Source organism: Bombus flavifrons, chromosome 4 (assembly GCF_040668555.2).
Source record: "Bombus flavifrons isolate JBK064 chromosome 4, iyBomFlav1_principal, whole genome shotgun sequence".
NCBI classification, from domain to species: domain Eukaryota; kingdom Metazoa; phylum Arthropoda; class Insecta; order Hymenoptera; family Apidae; genus Bombus; species Bombus flavifrons.
This window is the reverse complement of record NC_138445.1, coordinates 10,087,154-10,105,552: the sequence shown is the minus strand read 5'-3', so window position 1 is coordinate 10,105,552 and position 18,399 is coordinate 10,087,154. Positions and strand designations below refer to the sequence as shown.

General features: G+C 42.8%; 2 protein-coding genes and 1 non-coding gene across 3 annotated transcripts in view; 1 reads left to right on the top strand and 2 right to left on the bottom strand.

The window, feature by feature from the left end:
- Window positions 1-288: 288 nt before the first annotated feature.
- On the bottom strand, window positions 289-12,923 carry LOC138179230 (cilia- and flagella-associated protein 53). The gene is made up of 2 exons (XM_069111821.1): window positions 11,516-12,923; window positions 289-11,148 (listed from the first exon to the last, which is right to left on the bottom strand). The coding sequence occupies exons 1-2, from the start codon at window positions 11,781-11,783 to the stop codon at window positions 9,812-9,814; spliced, it is 1,605 nt and encodes a 534-aa protein (XP_068967922.1). The 5' UTR covers window positions 11,784-12,923; the 3' UTR covers window positions 289-9,811.
- A 502-nt stretch (window positions 12,924-13,425) lies between these two features.
- Window positions 13,426-13,577, top strand: LOC138179501 (U1 spliceosomal RNA). Its single transcript, XR_011173065.1, has one exon. It is a non-coding gene; the product is annotated as a U1 spliceosomal RNA (small nuclear RNA).
- Window positions 13,578-14,602: 1,025 nt separating this feature from the next.
- The window catches only part of Su(var)3-3 (lysine-specific histone demethylase Su(var)3-3), a 101,002-nt gene continuing 97,205 nt past the window's right edge, over window positions 14,603-18,399 (bottom strand). The window contains exons 12-14 of the mRNA XM_069111820.1: window positions 18,001-18,213; window positions 17,397-17,595; window positions 14,603-16,578 (exon numbers count right to left, since the gene is read on the bottom strand). Coding sequence (XP_068967921.1) covers window positions 16,394-16,578; window positions 17,397-17,595; window positions 18,001-18,213 — 597 coding nt within the window. The 3' untranslated portion in view covers window positions 14,603-16,393. The remainder of the gene's footprint in view (window positions 16,579-17,396; window positions 17,596-18,000; window positions 18,214-18,399) is intronic.

Below are 18,399 nucleotides of genomic sequence, written 5' to 3'. Positions count from 1 at the left end.
ATTACGACGGTATTCTTTCTCGTCGTCGAGACAGAGACCTTCATCGACAAGTTACGTTAGAAAGCAAGAGGAAGAGACTTTTTATCCTTTCATTCTCGGTCCGACAAATTTATAATTTTTATTTAAAATAAGCAGAGAAGCTTTTCTTCTGGCGATAAATAGTTTTATCTTTGCGAATGTTTATCACCATGTACCATTTTAAAGCTGAAAATTTTCAATTTCATATAAAACTTGAATCTTTTAATGTCCATCTACGCAAGATTTTTAAGATTTAGTAAAACACGAGTCACCAAAAATTAGAAACTTCATAAGCCGCAATCGGATACCGTAATGTTTATATTATTTCGATTAACTTTTAGAGATACTACCAACGATGTCCCATCAGGAATCTAAGAGAAGCACCTCGGAAGATTTAAAAATGTAAAGAGAACTTAAGCCGATTACCGAACACAACCAAACAAACCTTCCTAAAAACCTGTTTATTCCTTCTTTTGAATAAAAAAGCTTCCTAAAATGGTCCCGAGCTAAGAACAATTACGCCATCGCCATTACTTTTCTCATTCTCCTTCATCTAAATCGTGCCATAGTTGCCAACGCTCTTCCATCTCTAAAATTAATCGTTCGCCACCCTTCGACGTTCTCATCCCTTGTTGTCATCCCGCTTTTTTTCATGATGAATAACGTCGTCTGGTTAAAAAAGGAAAGTGGCTGGTTCTTGGACCTCGACGACGAGCAACGTTACCAATTTCCCGGCGCATTAACGCCGGATTAACTCGGTCCACGAGCAGATTCATAGTGTTCGTCTTTCCCGCAAGTCACGACGTCGCGACGCGTTTATCGGGCATCGCAAGACGACGACAAAGTCGGGGGACGCGTCTTGTGTACCAGACCACCACAGGGGTCGGGGACCTTTATCGATAAGGCTGATTGATAACGCGGCTACCAGGCGCCCCGTGGATCCAGCTCTCCCTGTTGCCCTCGTGGATTCTAATGAGCGACGTGGAACGGAAGGGCGGACGGCAATCTGATTTCCTCGACAGCGAGGTGGGCGTTTAGGGTGTGTGTTTCCACGGGTGTGAGGATGATTCTTCTTCAGAATTCTTTTCGCTGGTTTCATTATAGAAAATTGATGATCGGAATCCGTGGATATAATAGTAATGGACAAAAGAATGTTGAAGAGATATGTAGTACAAAGAGGTGCCATAATTCTATAAAATGGAATTATACTTGACAAGGGCAATGAATAAATGAAATTGTACCCCAGGATAGATGACTGTTAGCAACATAGTAGAAAATGTTTAGTACAAATACAAAGTATTCGGTATTAATATTCATGGAGAAGTAATTTTAAATCTTAGTTTGTCCACTACTGCAGGAAGACCAATCTTTTGCGCTCGTGTGTCTACACTCAACCGCGAGAACAGTTTTACCGTTTTTATTACTTTTCATTACTTTACATTATTCTGTTACATGGGGGTAGATCGTGTACAGATTCAGGAAAATGTTCGATCACTTATCGACATCCTTTTACGAATATATGGCATGTGGTATACGAAGTATTTTGAAATTTCATTGACGCTATTAATGAGACTCGGCCAACATGATTATATCGGTAAAGTTTGTAACAAAATATGCGAGGGACACATTGATCGATATCAGCGTGTTTTTGACGAAAAATAAAATTGTAACTTGAAAGATAAGACTCATTTTTGTAAGTAAATTTTTCTCGTCATTCGAAATTATCTTACATATATTTTCTGATATCCTGTATATTTTAATAAATGTAATAGATATGGAATCGATGACGACTGGAATCATTTACGCGAACGGGATAATGGAAGAAATGTTAATGGTAAATTTGTATATATATATCGTGTCTTGAGAATTCGATATCCGATTTAATTATTCTTGATTTTAATGAGAACAGGGGATGGGCGTCGCTTTTTAACGAGCGGATTTATTCGAGAAAGTTAACAGCAGGGATAATTACCGCGCCATTTTCCAGCTGAATTTTCGATTCGCTTATCCGAAACACGGTATCTTGAAAATCCGAGCTCGACTCAGCCCCAGTGCCGCGTAATGGGAGAGAGCCGAAAGTAAAGTCTTGCGTTTCACCCGTGACGCTTATGTAACGTTTTGATGAGTGGAATAGCTCGCAAAGTTAACAATGAGAATGTTTGTTGCACAACTTCCCAGGGAGCTCTCATACTCCGATTTCCCCGTTCAAACATCGTAGCCTAGGAACGTGAACTTTGCTGGTCTCGCGGTTCAAACCCATTTACCAAGATCCAAATTTAATTTTCAATCTCTGCTGCACGCTTCGATGATTGCGTGATTAACACACCGCGGTAGCGAGTATCGCGCTGCTTTTTCTTCGAAATTTCAACTTCTCGTATTCAAAACGTGCACTGGTTCGCAAACGTATTTGAACAAACACTCACCGAAGACTTTTATGGCTGTATTTTACGTGTTGCATGAAGGAATTTGAAATTTTATTAGCACATTGATGACTGTCATAACTATATTAGCAAAATTTGAAGCCAATCATTGACTCGTTTCAAACTTTATCAACACGATCGTGACAGTCGAGTTTCGTAACAGAGCTTGTAAAATTTCAAAATGTTCCATATAAACGATAACGCACATAATTTATTCATAAAACGTATCTACAAGTGTTCGAATACTTTCCGTGTGTCTTTACGAGCGCGAAATAAACTGCAGTTTCGAAATTGGATATCACTCGAGATTTATTATTTCGATTTATCGCAAATTTTATCCTCCATATCCGGCGAATTCCAATTTCCCGATTTATATTTTACAACGTAAAACAGAAATATTCCAATTATCTCTATGCTCGCGCAAATTCCACTAAAATACGATTTTCAGTCCTGTCCACCCATTTCCTCCCTCTACTCTTAACACAATCTCCTTGTGAATCGACGCAACGAACCCCATACCGAATTCCAAAGACCATCCCATTCCCCTTCTAAAACATCTTGCTGTAAAGCCACGCTCCGGGCGAGCGATTCGCGCGCGAATCAAGCACAGTCGGGGGTGCATTAGCGCGTAGATCGCGGGCTTCGCAAGGGACGGCTACTGGGAATGATTCCGGAGGCGTGAAATCGCCATGGCAGCACTCGTATCCGAGCGCAAGCGATGCGTGGTGACGCGCGCGCGGAATCCTCGCCGAGGAACGCGCTGCTGCCCCATCGAATTAGAAAGCGAAGGGTAGACGCGCGTGAAAACGCCGCGCCGAATCCGATCCTCGCGCGCGCGTCAACGACCGCTAACTTCGATCGTTCATTTCGTTTTCAGCCTCCAGTTTCGGCTGCAGTACGGTTTCCCTCTTCGACGAGCAATTACGCGGCGTCGACGCTGTTCCTGAAGTCTGCCACTTCCGGTGACATTAAAACGAACGCGCCGCTAATGCCACGTTTCGTTGATGAAACATGGTTGTTGCTTCTTGATTTTTTATTTCTGGTTTGAGCAATAGGACGAGGAAGATAGATTACACTGTACGTCATAACGAAATTCTGGTTGTCTGGTATTTCTTAAAACAGAGACATGAAAGTGATTCAAAATATAGTCTTACCCTTCATTCGATATTTAGTTACATATCCATTGATAATTTCTTTAAGTACTACTTAATGTCTTGAATAAAAAAACTGAATATCATGAAATTAGATTGCGTAAGTGGCAGAAAATGTTGTAGTATAATGACAGCAGAAGGCATTACCATTAACGTCACGAAGAAACATACCATTAGGAAGTAATCGTAGGTTGAATTCTCTCGAGAAGCAAAGTAGTCGAAGAAAAGAATGTGTAACAGTGGTATCGTAGGTGGTTCGTACAAAATTAGTTCTTCTTTTTGAAACTTGTAGCATGATATCCCTCGTTTGCTTCTTTTTGCGTGGTATCGGTGGTAAAACTCGAAGAAATTTATTTAGGAATTTTTTACGTTAACGCGCTTTCTGGTTGAGATATCAGCGGATGAGGTCAGAGATGTTCGCGATTCCGTACCTCGAGGCAGTAACACCTACTTCCTCTTTGTATCTAAGATAGTCTGCACGTTGCCAAACATATGTTGTTTGTGGTGGTAAATTCTCGCAACCCTTCGGGCACGTCTCGATTCCTCCCTCCCATACTTGGAAACCTACCGAAGTCGGGGAATCGGTTGAAATTCGTCGGCAGTAAATTACTCGTGCGATTGGCGGTCGTCATTTGGAAGGATTCGTCGAGACTGAAGACTCGTTCCAGCGGAACGAAAGGAAACGAGACGAAACGGAAGCCGCGACGATCTACTTCGCAGGTGAATCCGTAGGTGACGTCCCAAGGGGTGTGCGCCGGGTACAAAGGGCGAACCGGTAGCAAAAACTGTGAAGCGCTCTGTAGAATTTTCAATAAGGCGGGGTCGGAAGAAGAAGATTAATGCAACGCCGCCGGGGGACCTTAGGAGACGACAGCGACATGACTGTCAAAAGAACATCCCCAGAGGCGAGGTCCATTCGCTCCTGCGAGTCCGCAATCCCCGTTCTGGGCCACCATCTTCCTCTTCTTTCTCTACTTCCACTTCTGTTTCGTCCCGTTCTCGCCAGACTTGCTCTTTGCTCTTTCCCTCGATGGTTTCTCTCCTTTCCGTCTCTTCCTCGGCCTCTCGTTAACCCCTTCTTCGGATGAAGAGTTTTCCCTTCCCCGATCTTATAAGTTTACTTCCCTTGTTCTTTTCGTGACTCTTCCCGAGTGTTGTTTCGCTTACTCTGCTCTTTGTATGAGGGCGAAAAGTTTGCAAGTGGACGAACTATATGTGTGTTTGTATCCATAGATGTTCAATGGGTTTGTTGTATTTTTCCAGGTGAAAAGGAGCAAAGCAAATTAAGCAGACTTAAAAAGCAGAAGTCTCGAGTCGTCTGGCTCTAGAAGTAGATGTCTGGAAAGTTGTCGTATAGCGGACCACGCACAGACAGGATATGACACTGTACCAGAGACAGATTATCCAACATAAAAGACATAGCTCGGTAATACTCTTGTAACTCATCGTCGTTATGATTTCTCTCCTCTTTACATTTCTTTTTTCCCAATTAGCCGTTGCTTATCTCATTAGTTTATATTCACCAAGCTCTCAATATTACCCCTTTTCTATGCCTTCCACGATACCTCTTTTTTTTCAACCCTCGTTCTCTATTAAACTTCCGCTTCTCTTTGACGTGTGACAGAGGTCTCTTCCAAACGACAGATCGTCTAATACGAAAAACGTAGCTTAGAAATCATCGAATAATATTCAGCTTTACAACTTTTCCTCCTTCCTCTTCACATTTCCGCTTGCTAACATCTCCCCAATTAGCCGTTGCTTATCTCAGCAGCTTGTACTCTCCAAGCTTTCAATATTTACCCCTTCGTTCTTCTGCCCTAGCACCTTTTCCTCGAGCCCTCATCCTCCGTTAAACATCCACTCCCCTTTCATCGCGCTATCTCCCTCCTCCTCCATCCTCTCCTCCAAGAATCTTCTTTCTCTCATCCCCTGTTATCAAGAGTCTACTTCCGTCGACCCGTCTTTAGCCTCTCCCGCTTCCTTTTTATCTGCTCTTTGTCCCAGCGTCTGTCCCAGAAGAAGCGTACACGCGTGTGCAGGTGTAACCGCTTCGAGGCAACGGAGCGAGACGATTCGTCGGAGAGGAAAAAAGTCTTGGCGCGGTCCGGCCCGTTGGAGGCTGTGCCGTGTGCCGGCGGGGTGGTTCAAAGCGATCGCGGCAACTGCCATCCCTAACCTACAGGGGCGAACCTCGTCGGCCCCGAGACAAACCGCAATGCCTGCACGCTGTTCGATCAATCACATGCGTCGACGGATGCACGCGGTCACCGCATGCTGGCCCTCGAATCCAACACACCGCTCGTTCGTTTAACCCCTCGCCTCGTTAGGGCTGAAAGTTTCACGATCGAGGGTGACGATGATCACCGTGTCGCGTGGACGATGAATTTAGCAAGTGTAGAACGACAGAATTTACGCTCTCGGTTGAAAGTTTGCAATTGTTATTGTATTTTATAAAAATCAAGCATTTAACCCTTCAACCCTTTCGTGTTTAATGGAACGCGCATTAACGATCAAAAGTTTGAAACCACTTTGCATGTTTCTAGTTGCAGACTTTTTCATTAATTTGTAATTCGTCTATGGTCATTTCTTTGGTACATTCTTCGGTGAAAAGTCTTGCAAAGAAATTTTACGTTATACGTAATTAATATGAATTTATGATGAAAAGTGGCAAAGGAAAAGGAATTACTTACGAACGAAGGTGTACGTCTCAGTGAACGTTCTCTATGCGGTTTTCTATGAAATAATGCGCGCCATTTCGGACTGGTTTAGCATATTTGATTACACATTGCTTGACAATCGTGACGATAAAGTGATTGTATTTACTTGGCTACAACGACGGGCATCTCGTTTTTACGCTCGTAATCAGACTGCGGATATTTATGCATTTACAGGAAATTTAAAGCTGGAAAAATGCACAGAACGAACATGCAAAATATTCAAATTAAGGTAATAAATTTTCATTTTCATTTCCATTCTTTAATCTTGTTCATAAAAATATGAGTCTACATAGATATGCACGATCTATGCGTAATTGAACGATTCTATAAACATTTTATGCTAACCACCAGGCATAATTTCAAATTAATAACGAAATTATAGAATTCATAAAAGGCGTAAATTTTTGGCCAATTAGTTCGCTGTTTTTAAGGAAGCAGTGAAGAAACGATAAATTATTCCCGTGTTTTGCACCGGTTCGTTCACGGAGCGAAGTAAATTCCTTTATGGAGTTGTTTTTTGAGTCTGACAAAGGGTTAAGTAGACCAACTAATCGATTAACCAGTCGATGGACCTCGGTGATAGTAACTCTCTCGCGAGAAGCGTTCGAGTGAATATTTTAATGCGCACGTAACAAATAAAGCCACGTGGGCCAATCAGGCTTCTCCGAGAAATGTTTTAATAAATTTTTAATCCACTTCCCTGCAAATTTAAAAAAAACTTGCTTATCGACTATCGCGCCCCCGTTAATTATTCCATCGATTCCTCTACGACTATTCAATTATTACACGAGAATGTAAAAATCCCAAAAGCATATAAATCCTTATTTAACGTCAAGAAACGCGATAATCACAATACTACCGTTTCGGTACATTTATTTTTCAATGAATATTAAAAAAAAACTGTTCCAAGCCTAGTTTCCTCTAAAGTCACCCCTTCGACCGTTATCGCTATCGCTAATCAATTAGTCGCTCCGACGGTCTTTGCGCGTGCAAGGAGAAAAAACACGCAAAGGGTGAAGTCTGCCAAGAAAAAAGGAGGAAATAATAAGAAAAGAAAAAAGAAAGCCTCGCTGAGGAGCGGAAGCAGGGGTAGAGTCGATAAAGGGGCTGGCCTCGAAAGTCGAGAGGCAAGACGAAGAGGAAGTTTCTACGACGTTATAAAGATAACTGCGTAAAAACGAACGACCATAATCGAGAAACGAGCGGAGGAGTCGCGTCACATCGAAGACACGCGAGCATAACCGCGTCAAACCGTATTCGTGTTTGAAATTCCGCGTTAAGCGGCTTCGACTTGAAAACGCGTCCACCCCCGTACGCCAGCGACTTCCGGCTTTCCACTTTGGTGAACGCTTTCGTAACTACACCACGTCACCCGCAGGAATTATGGGACGTGCTCGCCGACTGAACGGAAATATTTTAATATAGCAAAAGGGATGCGTTTTAATATACATGGGACTAGCGGCTGGGCGTTTCAGCTACATCGTGAAGCTTCTCCGAGCTCGCTAAAGGGCTGGACAGAAGGGATTTTTATGGGTTCCATCGGAGAAACTAAGCTAAACCTGCTGGATTTATTGCGCCAAACCGGGTTGCAAATGTAGAAAGGGAAATTGAATTTCGTCTGTTAGAAAGCTAAAAGTTAAGTGGTTTATTGTCCGAGGAACTACTGTTTCTATTTGCGGCTTTTGTTGGAAACCTCGCACGGCAAGTTCAGCACCACCCACGCGGTGTGTTGTTAAGGGAATACTACGTAGCTTGATAAGGGAAAAATTGAGAGGGGTTGAAGGTTGCGTCGTTTAATCTTAAAATTCCTGCTGGAAATTACCTTCGCTGGGTGACCATAAAGAGCAATTTTGCAGCGAGCGGAAACATGAAAGTGCATTATTGTAGCAGCTTCTCCCGCGGTAAAGGGAACAAGGGTAGCCTTCTTTGCGGTATTACTCAAGACATAATACGAAATACAGATTGTATCATTTATCAGGAATATCTCGAATACCTTCGTCGCTTTCGAAGATATAACGAAACGCCTGCGGGCGAGATAAAAAAATACTATCTGATCTACGCTGCTCAAGGTCGTACGAAGGCTAGGTAAACGACATCGTAAACTCGGTACTATTTCAGAAATGTTGAAAAAAGAACCATTATTATGCGAGTCATAAAGAGGCAACTTTTTAACCCTTCGTGATATCCTAATATTGAAACGTAAAATAAAGATTCGAACTTTCTAGGAATTATATCCCCCTTTCTTTTTAATAACCACATACTCAATTTCTACGATATTGTATTCTTCAAGAATTGATGCGATTAAATTATCGATAAGCAGTACGCAGGCGTTGAAAGAGAACCAGGAACGAGAGAGAAAGGAAGGTGCGATGCATCTTCCCGAAGAGTTCGTTAAATCATCGTCAAGCGGATGGGTCTCGGAGCGATTAATTCGTGTCTAATTTTTGATCGCGCGCGCACGCTCATTAAATCCGTTCTCCTTTTCAGCACGTCGCGTGTTTTCCAGTAATCGAACGAAACGGCTGGTAATTTACGCGCGGCGCGTCCTGGCCGGACAAGTTATGTTATTTAATCCAATCGGCGTGTCAATTTGCACGTCAGGCTGGTTCGTCGTGAATTTCAAAGCGACCGCCCGAAGGTAGCTGCGGAGGGACTCAGAGAGATTCAACGAGTGCCGCTGTAAATATGTATTAAAAAATAAAAAAGAGAGATAAAAAAGATAAAAAAAAAACGGAGAGAAAAGATAAAAAAAAAAAAGAGAGCGAAGGATGGGGCAGAAAAAAATCGCTGAGAGCCCGAAGCGCGAGAACGAATCAGTTTTTCAGCGAAGTATAAATCTCGCCGCGGAAGAAAGGGAAAAAAAACGATACTTCAACCCGGGGCGCGTAATTATTTTAATGCGAATTGCGGCCACGGCGTCGCTGAAAATAATTCGCATCAATGATGGAATTATTTACACGCGATTCGCGCTGATGCTTGGTTTTTACGCCGGTCTTATTTCATCGTTTCGTATAATTCGATGGAATTTATAACACGCTCGTTTGCCACGAATCGCGATGATTATTATTATTCCGTGTGACTGGCTGCTTTAGCTGCAGATTTTCTGCCCATTGATTCTTGCCAGTTTATTTTGAAAGTTTATTTTCAGCGACGCGACGAGCGTGAAAGTCTGCGTCGACCGACGGGTTTATTTTGAATGATTTTTACTTTTAACCCTTGCCGGTATTTTTAAATATCGCGCCACCAAGTTGCGCGCCGTGAAAAACGGAAAAAAGGAGAATGATCGATAGCGAAGCAGAGTTCTACCTTAGCGACAAGCGCGTTCAAAGTTTCTCTGACGATGACATAGATGGTGCGCGCAGCTCGAATGGATCACCACGTGAATCGTGGATCCTTCCGGAGCGGGAAAACAAAAATTCACGCTTCAGAGATCAATTACGTTAATTTATAATGTGACAAAATATATATTATATACCTTCGATTATTAAAATTTGCATTATTAATTCTATTCGGATAACGGCGGCGGACAGTAACACTGTCCTTCCTTCTCCGCAGCATAACGAGCCGCGCATTCCTTCAGCAAAATCTTAAACGGATGCGGAGTAACATTGTCAGAAGCTTCCAACAACTCCTCTGTCAATTTCTGATACTCTTCTTGCCGCTTAATTTCTTCCAAATACATCTTCTTATCTTCTTCAGCTTCTCTACGCTTCGCATCCTCGACCCGTTTCCATTGTTCTTCCAAATCCTTTCTATAAGACAACATTTTTTCCATCTTTTCTTTTTTTGCATAAGCAGTCAACTTGGCCTCCGATTCTATTTGCTTCTCCAGCATTTCCTTTTCCAATTGACGCGCTGCCATCTCCTTCTTGTCATTCTCACACTTTATCCTCAGTTGTTCCTCACGACCTCGAAGAACATCCTGTAGAATCTTCACTCTAGCCTCTTTGAATTTCTGTATCGCAAGATTTCGTTTGCAAGCAGTGTCCTGCATTGACTTTTCTATTATTTTATCCACTTCCAAGTTCCTTCTAGCTTCCTCTTTCCGTAAATCTTCCAAATATTCGATGTAAGCGAGTAATTCTCTACGAAGAGCGGCACTGGACTCTTTGATGGCGGACTGCTCTTTCGCTAATTCCTCCGCAGCGATGATTCCTCTCAAGCGGTCCATTTCCGCTTCGTGGCGTGCCTGCTCGGCTAGCTTCCGCTTGGCTACCAGAATCTGTTCCTGTAGATCCTTCTTCAGCTCCTCTCTCTTCTGACGTTCTTTCTCGAGCTTCTCAAGCTCTTCTTCGCGAAGTTTCTCTATCAGACGTTGCATATGCTCTCTGTCTTCCATATGTATTTGCTTCTTTTGCTCCTCCAGAGCTAACTTTCCTGCTACTTGGTTCGCCAGGATGGTCATATTCACTTGTTCCGTTAGGCAACGTCTTTTCGCTTCCTCGACCTCTCTCTGTTTCTTCGCTTCCACTTCTTTCAACATAAACTGGTGCCAAAGATTGTCTAATTCTTTATCTGCTTGTCTCTTGGCTTCGTTAGCCGCCATTTGGGCCAGATTTCCCTGTTTTGCATCGATCACTGATTTCTTCGAGCGGCTGTTACGAATTTCTGGACATTGAGCTATATACTGTTGCATTCTCTTCGCAGCTACCACTGCTAGACGTTTCTCTTCCTCTTCTTTGCGGATTTCTTCTATCGAACGACGCATGTCGTCCATCCTCGCGTCGTCGCCGTGCTGAGCCTGGTATATCACCTCGTGAATCAGCCCCATCTCTTCTTTCAACAGTAACTCGCGAAGTTTTTCTCGCCGCGCATTCACGCCGTCCTCGAAAGATGCTAATCCTGGAGAATCATCGGTTCTTGACAGTGATTTTATTGGAGAAAAAGCATTCGAGATGAGTTATAACATTTTTATCAGCGACATTAATGTTTCTGTAGAAGTAGGAAAGAAAGATCTAACAAAGCTTAAATTTTAACAACCGAGAGAATTCTTTTTCTAATTTTCTCAATGATTTATAGCCTTCTAAATCTAAACTTCCTTCCTTCCTCCCTTCCCTCTAAAAATTTCACCTAATTTTAAAAACACCACATTCCGAATCCTTCTCATCATACATCATACAACTACAAGCACACCATCGCTAATCCTGCACGCACCTCTTACTTCAATACGCGTCCTGCTGATCAACAACCTAACGTCCCTCACTAGTACCTTGCTGAACTCGCTGCCACACGCTCTTCTTCTTGATTTTGCTGTTCGTTTGGTTCTCGAACTCCAGAATTTTCGTCAAATGTTCATACTCCCTCTCCTTCTGCAGTCGATGTTCCTCGTACGATTCCGGGATCTTCACTGTTTTGCAACCCGATCTTTCGCGCAATCTGTATCCCCAAGGCGCGTTCAGACTACCAATTGCAACCGTGGGATACTTCCTCGGCTTCAGAGGACCGCATTGCGTCTCCTCCACCTTGAAGAAACTCATCTCGTTCGATTGGAGGTTAGAAACGTTGAAACGATGGACGTTTAACGCTGCGATCCTTGGCGGGTCAAAGAGAGCGAACCTCTGTTTACCGTTACTACGACGACCAGTCCTATTGAATTAATATTTGGACCTGTTGAGAGGGCGGGGGTTGATTTGCAACGGTGGTCTGGTTGCGGTTCGGTTAGGCTGGGTACACTTGGATGTTGCTCAATGCTGTGGAACGTGACTGATGCGCACGAACACGCTCCAAGGTGGTGAATAGGTGTTCTAAAGGACCGACTTTGGCGTGGTAATTGGATCATTACTGGGAATTAATGGGCTATCAATGGGGTGGCTCGTTTTTCTCGCGTGCCCGTCAAACGTTCAGTAGTTCGAGCATATCGTTGTATTCGTCTGGTTCTTAGACGTTTCAGCTTCTTTTTCAATTAGTTATAATAATTATTAATTAATTAGTTAGTAATCTGCCTTGGTGAAAAAGCGCAATAAACCTGAAGCAATGGCAAATAAAAATATAAATACATAATTGTAAAATTGCCACTTTGCTATTTGACTTTTTTTTATCCAGTTCGTATTAATTACTCTCTGCTTGAAAAACGTACGGCAAACATTTTCTCTGCAGGATTCTTGACTTCGCGTCAAAGAAATGTTAAAAATTCACTGAACCATCGAGCACCTTTGACCAGGTTTACACACGGGAAATCAATTACCAGGGGGAAATCGTCGGATCAGAAGCAACAGTAGCCTGGCGGCAGAGACAAGAAGCGAGAGGAGCGAGGCCGCAAACTCGACGGCAAAGTGCTAACATTGCACGTCGTCAGAAGTTCAAGACTTCGACGTTGGCTCGTCTTTCAAGTTCATCGAGTTTACGAGACTCCGTGTAGTTCGATTACACGCCCCCAGCCATGACTGTAACGCAATATCTATATCGAAGTAATCAAGCTCACAATATCCCCGATTTAGGCAGGAAATTTCGCTGGTAGACGGGGTGGCTGCATGCGTCGATTCAGGAATTACACGCTCTGACTCCGGTTTCTCTCGAGTGAAACGCGGCCATACATTTCCTATGCATATTTGTTCGCTGTGAAATTTCATCGAAGGTCTACAAAACGACTGTTGCGCGAGAAAAGGAATTGTCTTGGATGAAAATTTTGGTTTCAATTAACCGTGAATCTTGTTGAAATTGTTGTGCAACTTTGAACGCATATACAACTAATTTCAAATGCGAGAACAATAAATAAAAATGATTGGCGTCTTGCGGTTGGTCCGTACCTTGAATCGCTGTAAGAAAGATGAAGAATGATTCTTCATTCCATTGAATCTATTGTACTCGATGTAAGACAAGAAAACTGAACATAAGATAAATAAGAACATAAAGAAGAAAATAAATAAAGTGTTGCAAATTCTCTATATTCACCTTACAGCGTCGTAAAAGTTTCACGAAGAACAGAGGAAACTGAATTGCGCCAAATTGAAGCGCGAAAATTTCCTCAGCCGCCTGGTAACTAGATCGAACTATTCGTTATTCAGTTATTGTAGATAGTCCACCTGACTGCCGATGGATGGAGTTTCGGTTTCAAAGATTTCTCGTAAGTAACTATGGTATCGTTAGTGCTAATCACTGGGCCGGTAATCGGCGTGCACCATACTAACCTGGCGTAGGGGATACCATGATCAACGAGGTGGTTCCCCCAGGCATGAGGCCCCACAAGCTGAATCCTGTAAGTACTCCTAACGTGAGTATTTGTGCGCTAAATTTTTGATAATGTGGGGTTCTCGCGGGAACGCGTAACCCCACTCATAATCCCTCAACGAAAGCCCCGTATAATTTTCATAGATCAAGCAATCGCGTTACTTTCTCTAATTAAACGAGTAAAATATGGTACAATATTTTTTACTCAAGCAGATGATGTAAAATAATACTTGCACGATGCAAGAAATGGAAATAATTGGGAAGCGTGAGAAAATATTTATTTCTGATAATATGCTATTTCTCACGTAGCAAGGAAAACAAAGGATTCTGATGGTCCAGATTAGGCAAAATCCTGGTACGATCTCTCGGTAAAACATCCTCTGCATGGAAACATCCTAATTACCAAGATACTGTGCAGCTGGAGCACCTCAAAAGTCACAGACCTAGTCTATCGACGAATCCTTGTTCCAATCCTCAGTCTCCACAACGAGAACCAATCGTCTTCGCGGGAAGCTCATCTTCAACACCTTCAAACCTCCACCTTCTAGCATCATCGAATCTCTCGTTCCTCTGAAATCGAGCGTAACACGCGACCTACTTCTACAAACTAGCTCTGCAACGTGACGATTACGAGGTCTTCTTTAAACCAGCGGCTTCGACCGGTGAAAAGCCGCGTTTCTGGCGTACGTGTCGCGCTCAAGGAACGAAGAGACAAACGTTGTAAGGAGCGGTCGCTCGTCGAAAGAGGCAGATGAGAAGTCTTTGCCGGAGAAACTGACGAGTGGCGCGCAGCACATCGTCCAACTCACCTAGTTCCGTCGCGGAATAGTCGGCCAGGAATCCTCTCTTGAGACATTGACATTTCTTATTGCGCAGAGCTTAACGTAACCCCCCAAGTGTCCCTCGGACAACGGAAAGAATCGCTCGAGGGTGAACGAACAAGCCGGCTAGAGTAGACATTCATAAAGGAGATATGTGTCGTTTGATCGTCGGGGATCTTCGACTGGAAATAGGTCGAAAAGAGCGCGGCTTGGTCGCGTCATCGACTACTGCAAACGCTGACGATTGCTGACTGACGATCAGGTGACGGGGTCGTGATCAATGTGCATGGAACATAAAACGGTTCTCCTTGGTATCGTAACAACTCTCTGCCTTTAATTAAGACGAATAGGCGCATGGCTGGTGTGTATAATCAAGCACTCTTTTGATTAGTCTTTACAGATTAGTACTTAGATGTACACAGTATCACGACGACACATCGATGTTGTCATAGACGATGCATGTTACATATAGGAATTCGACATATCTTATTAACGACGTAGTACAGTGACACAAAGTATGCTTTAATGGTTGCTTGCGTGGGGTTGTAATTGTTCTATCATGTAGAATATCCGTGTGACGAGAGCCTTAACTGACGTCGTGTGCGCTTCACGCAATTTGTCCCCAGATCTCGATTGATTAAAATGGCAAGCGAAGCTGAAGATCCCTCGAATTTCGTTCTTCGCTGATCACTCGCCCGTACGTTTGATAATGAGCGTGGTTTGTCGACGAAAGCGGGCTTGAACGAAGTCATCTTCTGGTAGCGCGGTTTCTTGTCAATCGAGTAAAGTTTTCGAGCATTCCGATTGTTGTTTCGTTCGAAAAGCATTTGCAGAGATGAATGTTCGAGTATTGAATCGATCAGCGACTGATTGAGAGTGAAGATAGCTATAGTCATTATAGAGTTGGGTTTCTTATCACTATAAGAAATTGTTTACTGACAACGGCCGATCATCCAAATCTCCATCGAACATTTAACTCTTTTCTTTTTCCTTTACAAAAATGCGTGTCCTAGATTATAATTGAAAATGAACTATAACTAATAATAAAGGCCAAAAATGGTGGAAGGTGATTAAAATCGAGAAGTCTCGAGGAAGCATGATACACAGGGAAAAGGGAAGAATCGGTTAAAAGCATGCAGCGATTCAAAGCACGACGAAGCGAGTAAAAAACAACGGAATATAACTGTTACAAGACAGAGCATGCTGAACGTACAATGAAACGATTCCTATAGATATAGTACAGCCTAACGTGTATATGATCGTGATGGAACGTAGTAGCAAAGGCACGATTCTCTCTTATCATGAACCGACGTATATCTAAGATCGCTACGATCCTCTCGTTTGACCGATGCCAACGATTCTCTGAAATAAATATAAACAAACTTAAAAAAAGAAAAAGAAAAAAAAATAGAAAAGAAATTGGATCAATTACGTCGAGGATCGTAGCAGCGTGTCAACCTATGTGCCTATTTACGGAAACGATCTTCAAGTCTCGATCGATCATCCCCCAAATTCTCGATTTTTATTCATAATTTTTCTTCGTCATGATCTAAAAAATAAATAATTGCACGATTGCATCGAGAGAATGGCGGATGAATCGACGAAAATTGGGATTCCTGCCGGGCACGTTAATGGACACCTAATCCTACCACGATTCTCGATTACATCTCGGTTGTTATATCCCTATTCCTACGTAAGGTAGGAACCAATTATCAACCCTATTATGTTCATCGAGGATCATAGCAGGACATTCGAATGACGATCGTTGAACGAGCGTTATGGGATGGTCACCGGCGAACAAATTTCCCTAACTAATTGCAATATTGACTCCTCGTATACGTGTTAGCGGTTAAATTAAATCTCGACGATTACAATCGAAACACGATAAACGACGTCTGACGTCTGAACACGACCTAAAGAACGATCTCTGGAATAAATAAAAACGATCATCTTCTCAAAAGGAAAAGATTCCAGCTACCGTTCCGTACTTTCTTCCATCGCCTAAACGAAAACGATGATAGATTTGATAATGAATATCGTAGTAATTGTAATAATAACGCTTGTTAACGATCGAAGATCGCGGTTTCTGTGGTAGAACGCTAAGGCGTAGAGCTGGAACCGGTGGTCGCGGATGGTATGACCGTTGGCGCTGGACCGGAAGGGGGCATCGTCGGTGGCGCGTACGGACTTCCGCAGAGTTGGTCCGCGATCCTTCCACCTTCGCGAAGTCCGCTCAAAAATGCACCGTGTACGGTCGCCGGGTAATTTCGTATGGTGTGCTCGCCTGAAAGCACAAATCGGTTTGCCATCGTGTTAAAGAATCAATGGAAATTGAATGCCACTGCTGTAGCTGTGGGCGAGAGGGATCTTTTTCGACTTTTCTTTCTCTAGGTTTTGAAGATGATGATCGTGGTAGATTTAGGAGACCGATAGCTCGAGGATACGAGAATGGAAATTGTAATTTTCAGGGGTTTGTCGATGGATACGCGATTTTGGAGAAGAGAAAGGTATTGGTGCGAGATTTAGCTTGGTTTAAATCGTAGGTTTTGATGCTACTAGGAAACACGCGCAGAATTAAAGCAACGTTACTAATGTTATTTATATAAAAAACAATCAAACTCATAAACTGTATTATTAATAGATGTATGTATGACCATGCTTTGTATATCGTAAAAACTGTTTGAGTCATGGAATTCTATGAGCTACAACTCGGAATTTCTTTAATATCATTGGAGAGTAACTTATTATACAAGGGGATATAGATGCTCCGAATTCTAAAAAGTATGAAAAATAAAAAGCATCTTGCTTATCACGAGATAAACGAATACCCTGTACAAAACTTTCTTGTCGAAAATAACTTCTTAAACCTATCACGAAACCATTAAATCTCCTTTGAAAAGACTATTCAAGGTAAAAGCCATGCAGAGAAAAGCACAACCCAGCCGCCTCAAAAAGATACGATTCACAACGCGCACTCTGTATCAGCCGGCAGACGCCGAAGTCCACTTCGTTCGCTTCTCAAAAAGAAAAAAAGGGGAAGAGGAGGGCGGGGTAGGGGGAGGGGAGCAACCGATGAAAATATCGCGGAGGCTAAATATTTACCTGCGAAAAAGACTCTTGGTTGCGGTGGTGGGGTACCAGGGGTGGCAGGAGGTGCGACGGGCGCTGCCAGAAGATCATAATCGCTGCCGGAACTGCCGACCGCAACGAAGCTGTACGAACCTCTCGCCCACGGGTCTGCCCGCCATCTCGTCACCACGCTTTCACGAGGCTGTGGAACCACCTGGTTTCCAAAAATACCCTGAAAGCACAGCAGTACGTATTTTAAGTGGTAGATTGAATTTTTTAAGCAAAATGTATCAGGAAATAAATATCCTAGGTACGGTGAAACTTTCATATCCGCAGGGTAAATTCACCGCGAATGGTAACAGACATTATAGTATTACGATGAATTTCGTATTTTTATGGTGAAATCAAAAATAGCTACCAGTGGAAAAGAACAACGAAAATATAACAAAGATTATACTAGAGATATCATACTATTATTAATCACTGTTCATCATTAATTGACACTAAAATAAATTTAGCATCAAAATATTGAGAATTGATGGAAATTGGGAACTATCCTTGTTAGTATTAAATTTTGTAATTTAATTCACGCAGGTACGATGGTTTTAATGTAAAATAATTATTCAAAGAAATTTACCTTCAAGACGGCGATGCAGCGGCCAACGATAACGTCATCGCTGACGTTCTCCATCACGCAGGCAGCCTCGCCAGCGACCAAAGCCAACAATACCGGTGCTTTATAAAGGTTCCAGAAGAGGAAGAGCTCACCACGTGACGCGGTCGTGCTGCCCACGTGGCCAAATAAATTGGCGGTCGGGTCCCAGAAGATCCGTTCGAAGCACAGCACCACCTGACGTGACGAATTCCCAGGAATTACTTCCTTGTTATGGCGGCACTTGCAGACTTGTCCACCGATTATTCTCGAGTAAGGCATCGGTTTGACCCTCGTGGAGTCGTTTAGTCGACGAGTTTTAGGTGGATCAAAGTTTGAACGTATAAGGATAGAACTAGTGATAAAGTAAGTTTCTTTGCGAAT

What these genes read in the sequence shown, in the direction of transcription:
- LOC138179230 (XM_069111821.1), bottom strand. Translation starts at nt 11,783, where the DNA reads ATGAGTTTCTTCAAGGTGGAGGAGACGCAATGCGGTCCTCTGAAGCCG. An exon ending in GTGGCAGCGAGTTCAGCAAG is followed by an intron (nt 11,149 to 11,515) that starts GTACTAGTGAGG and finishes ATGATTCTCCAG; the next exon opens with GATTAGCATCTTTCGAGGAC.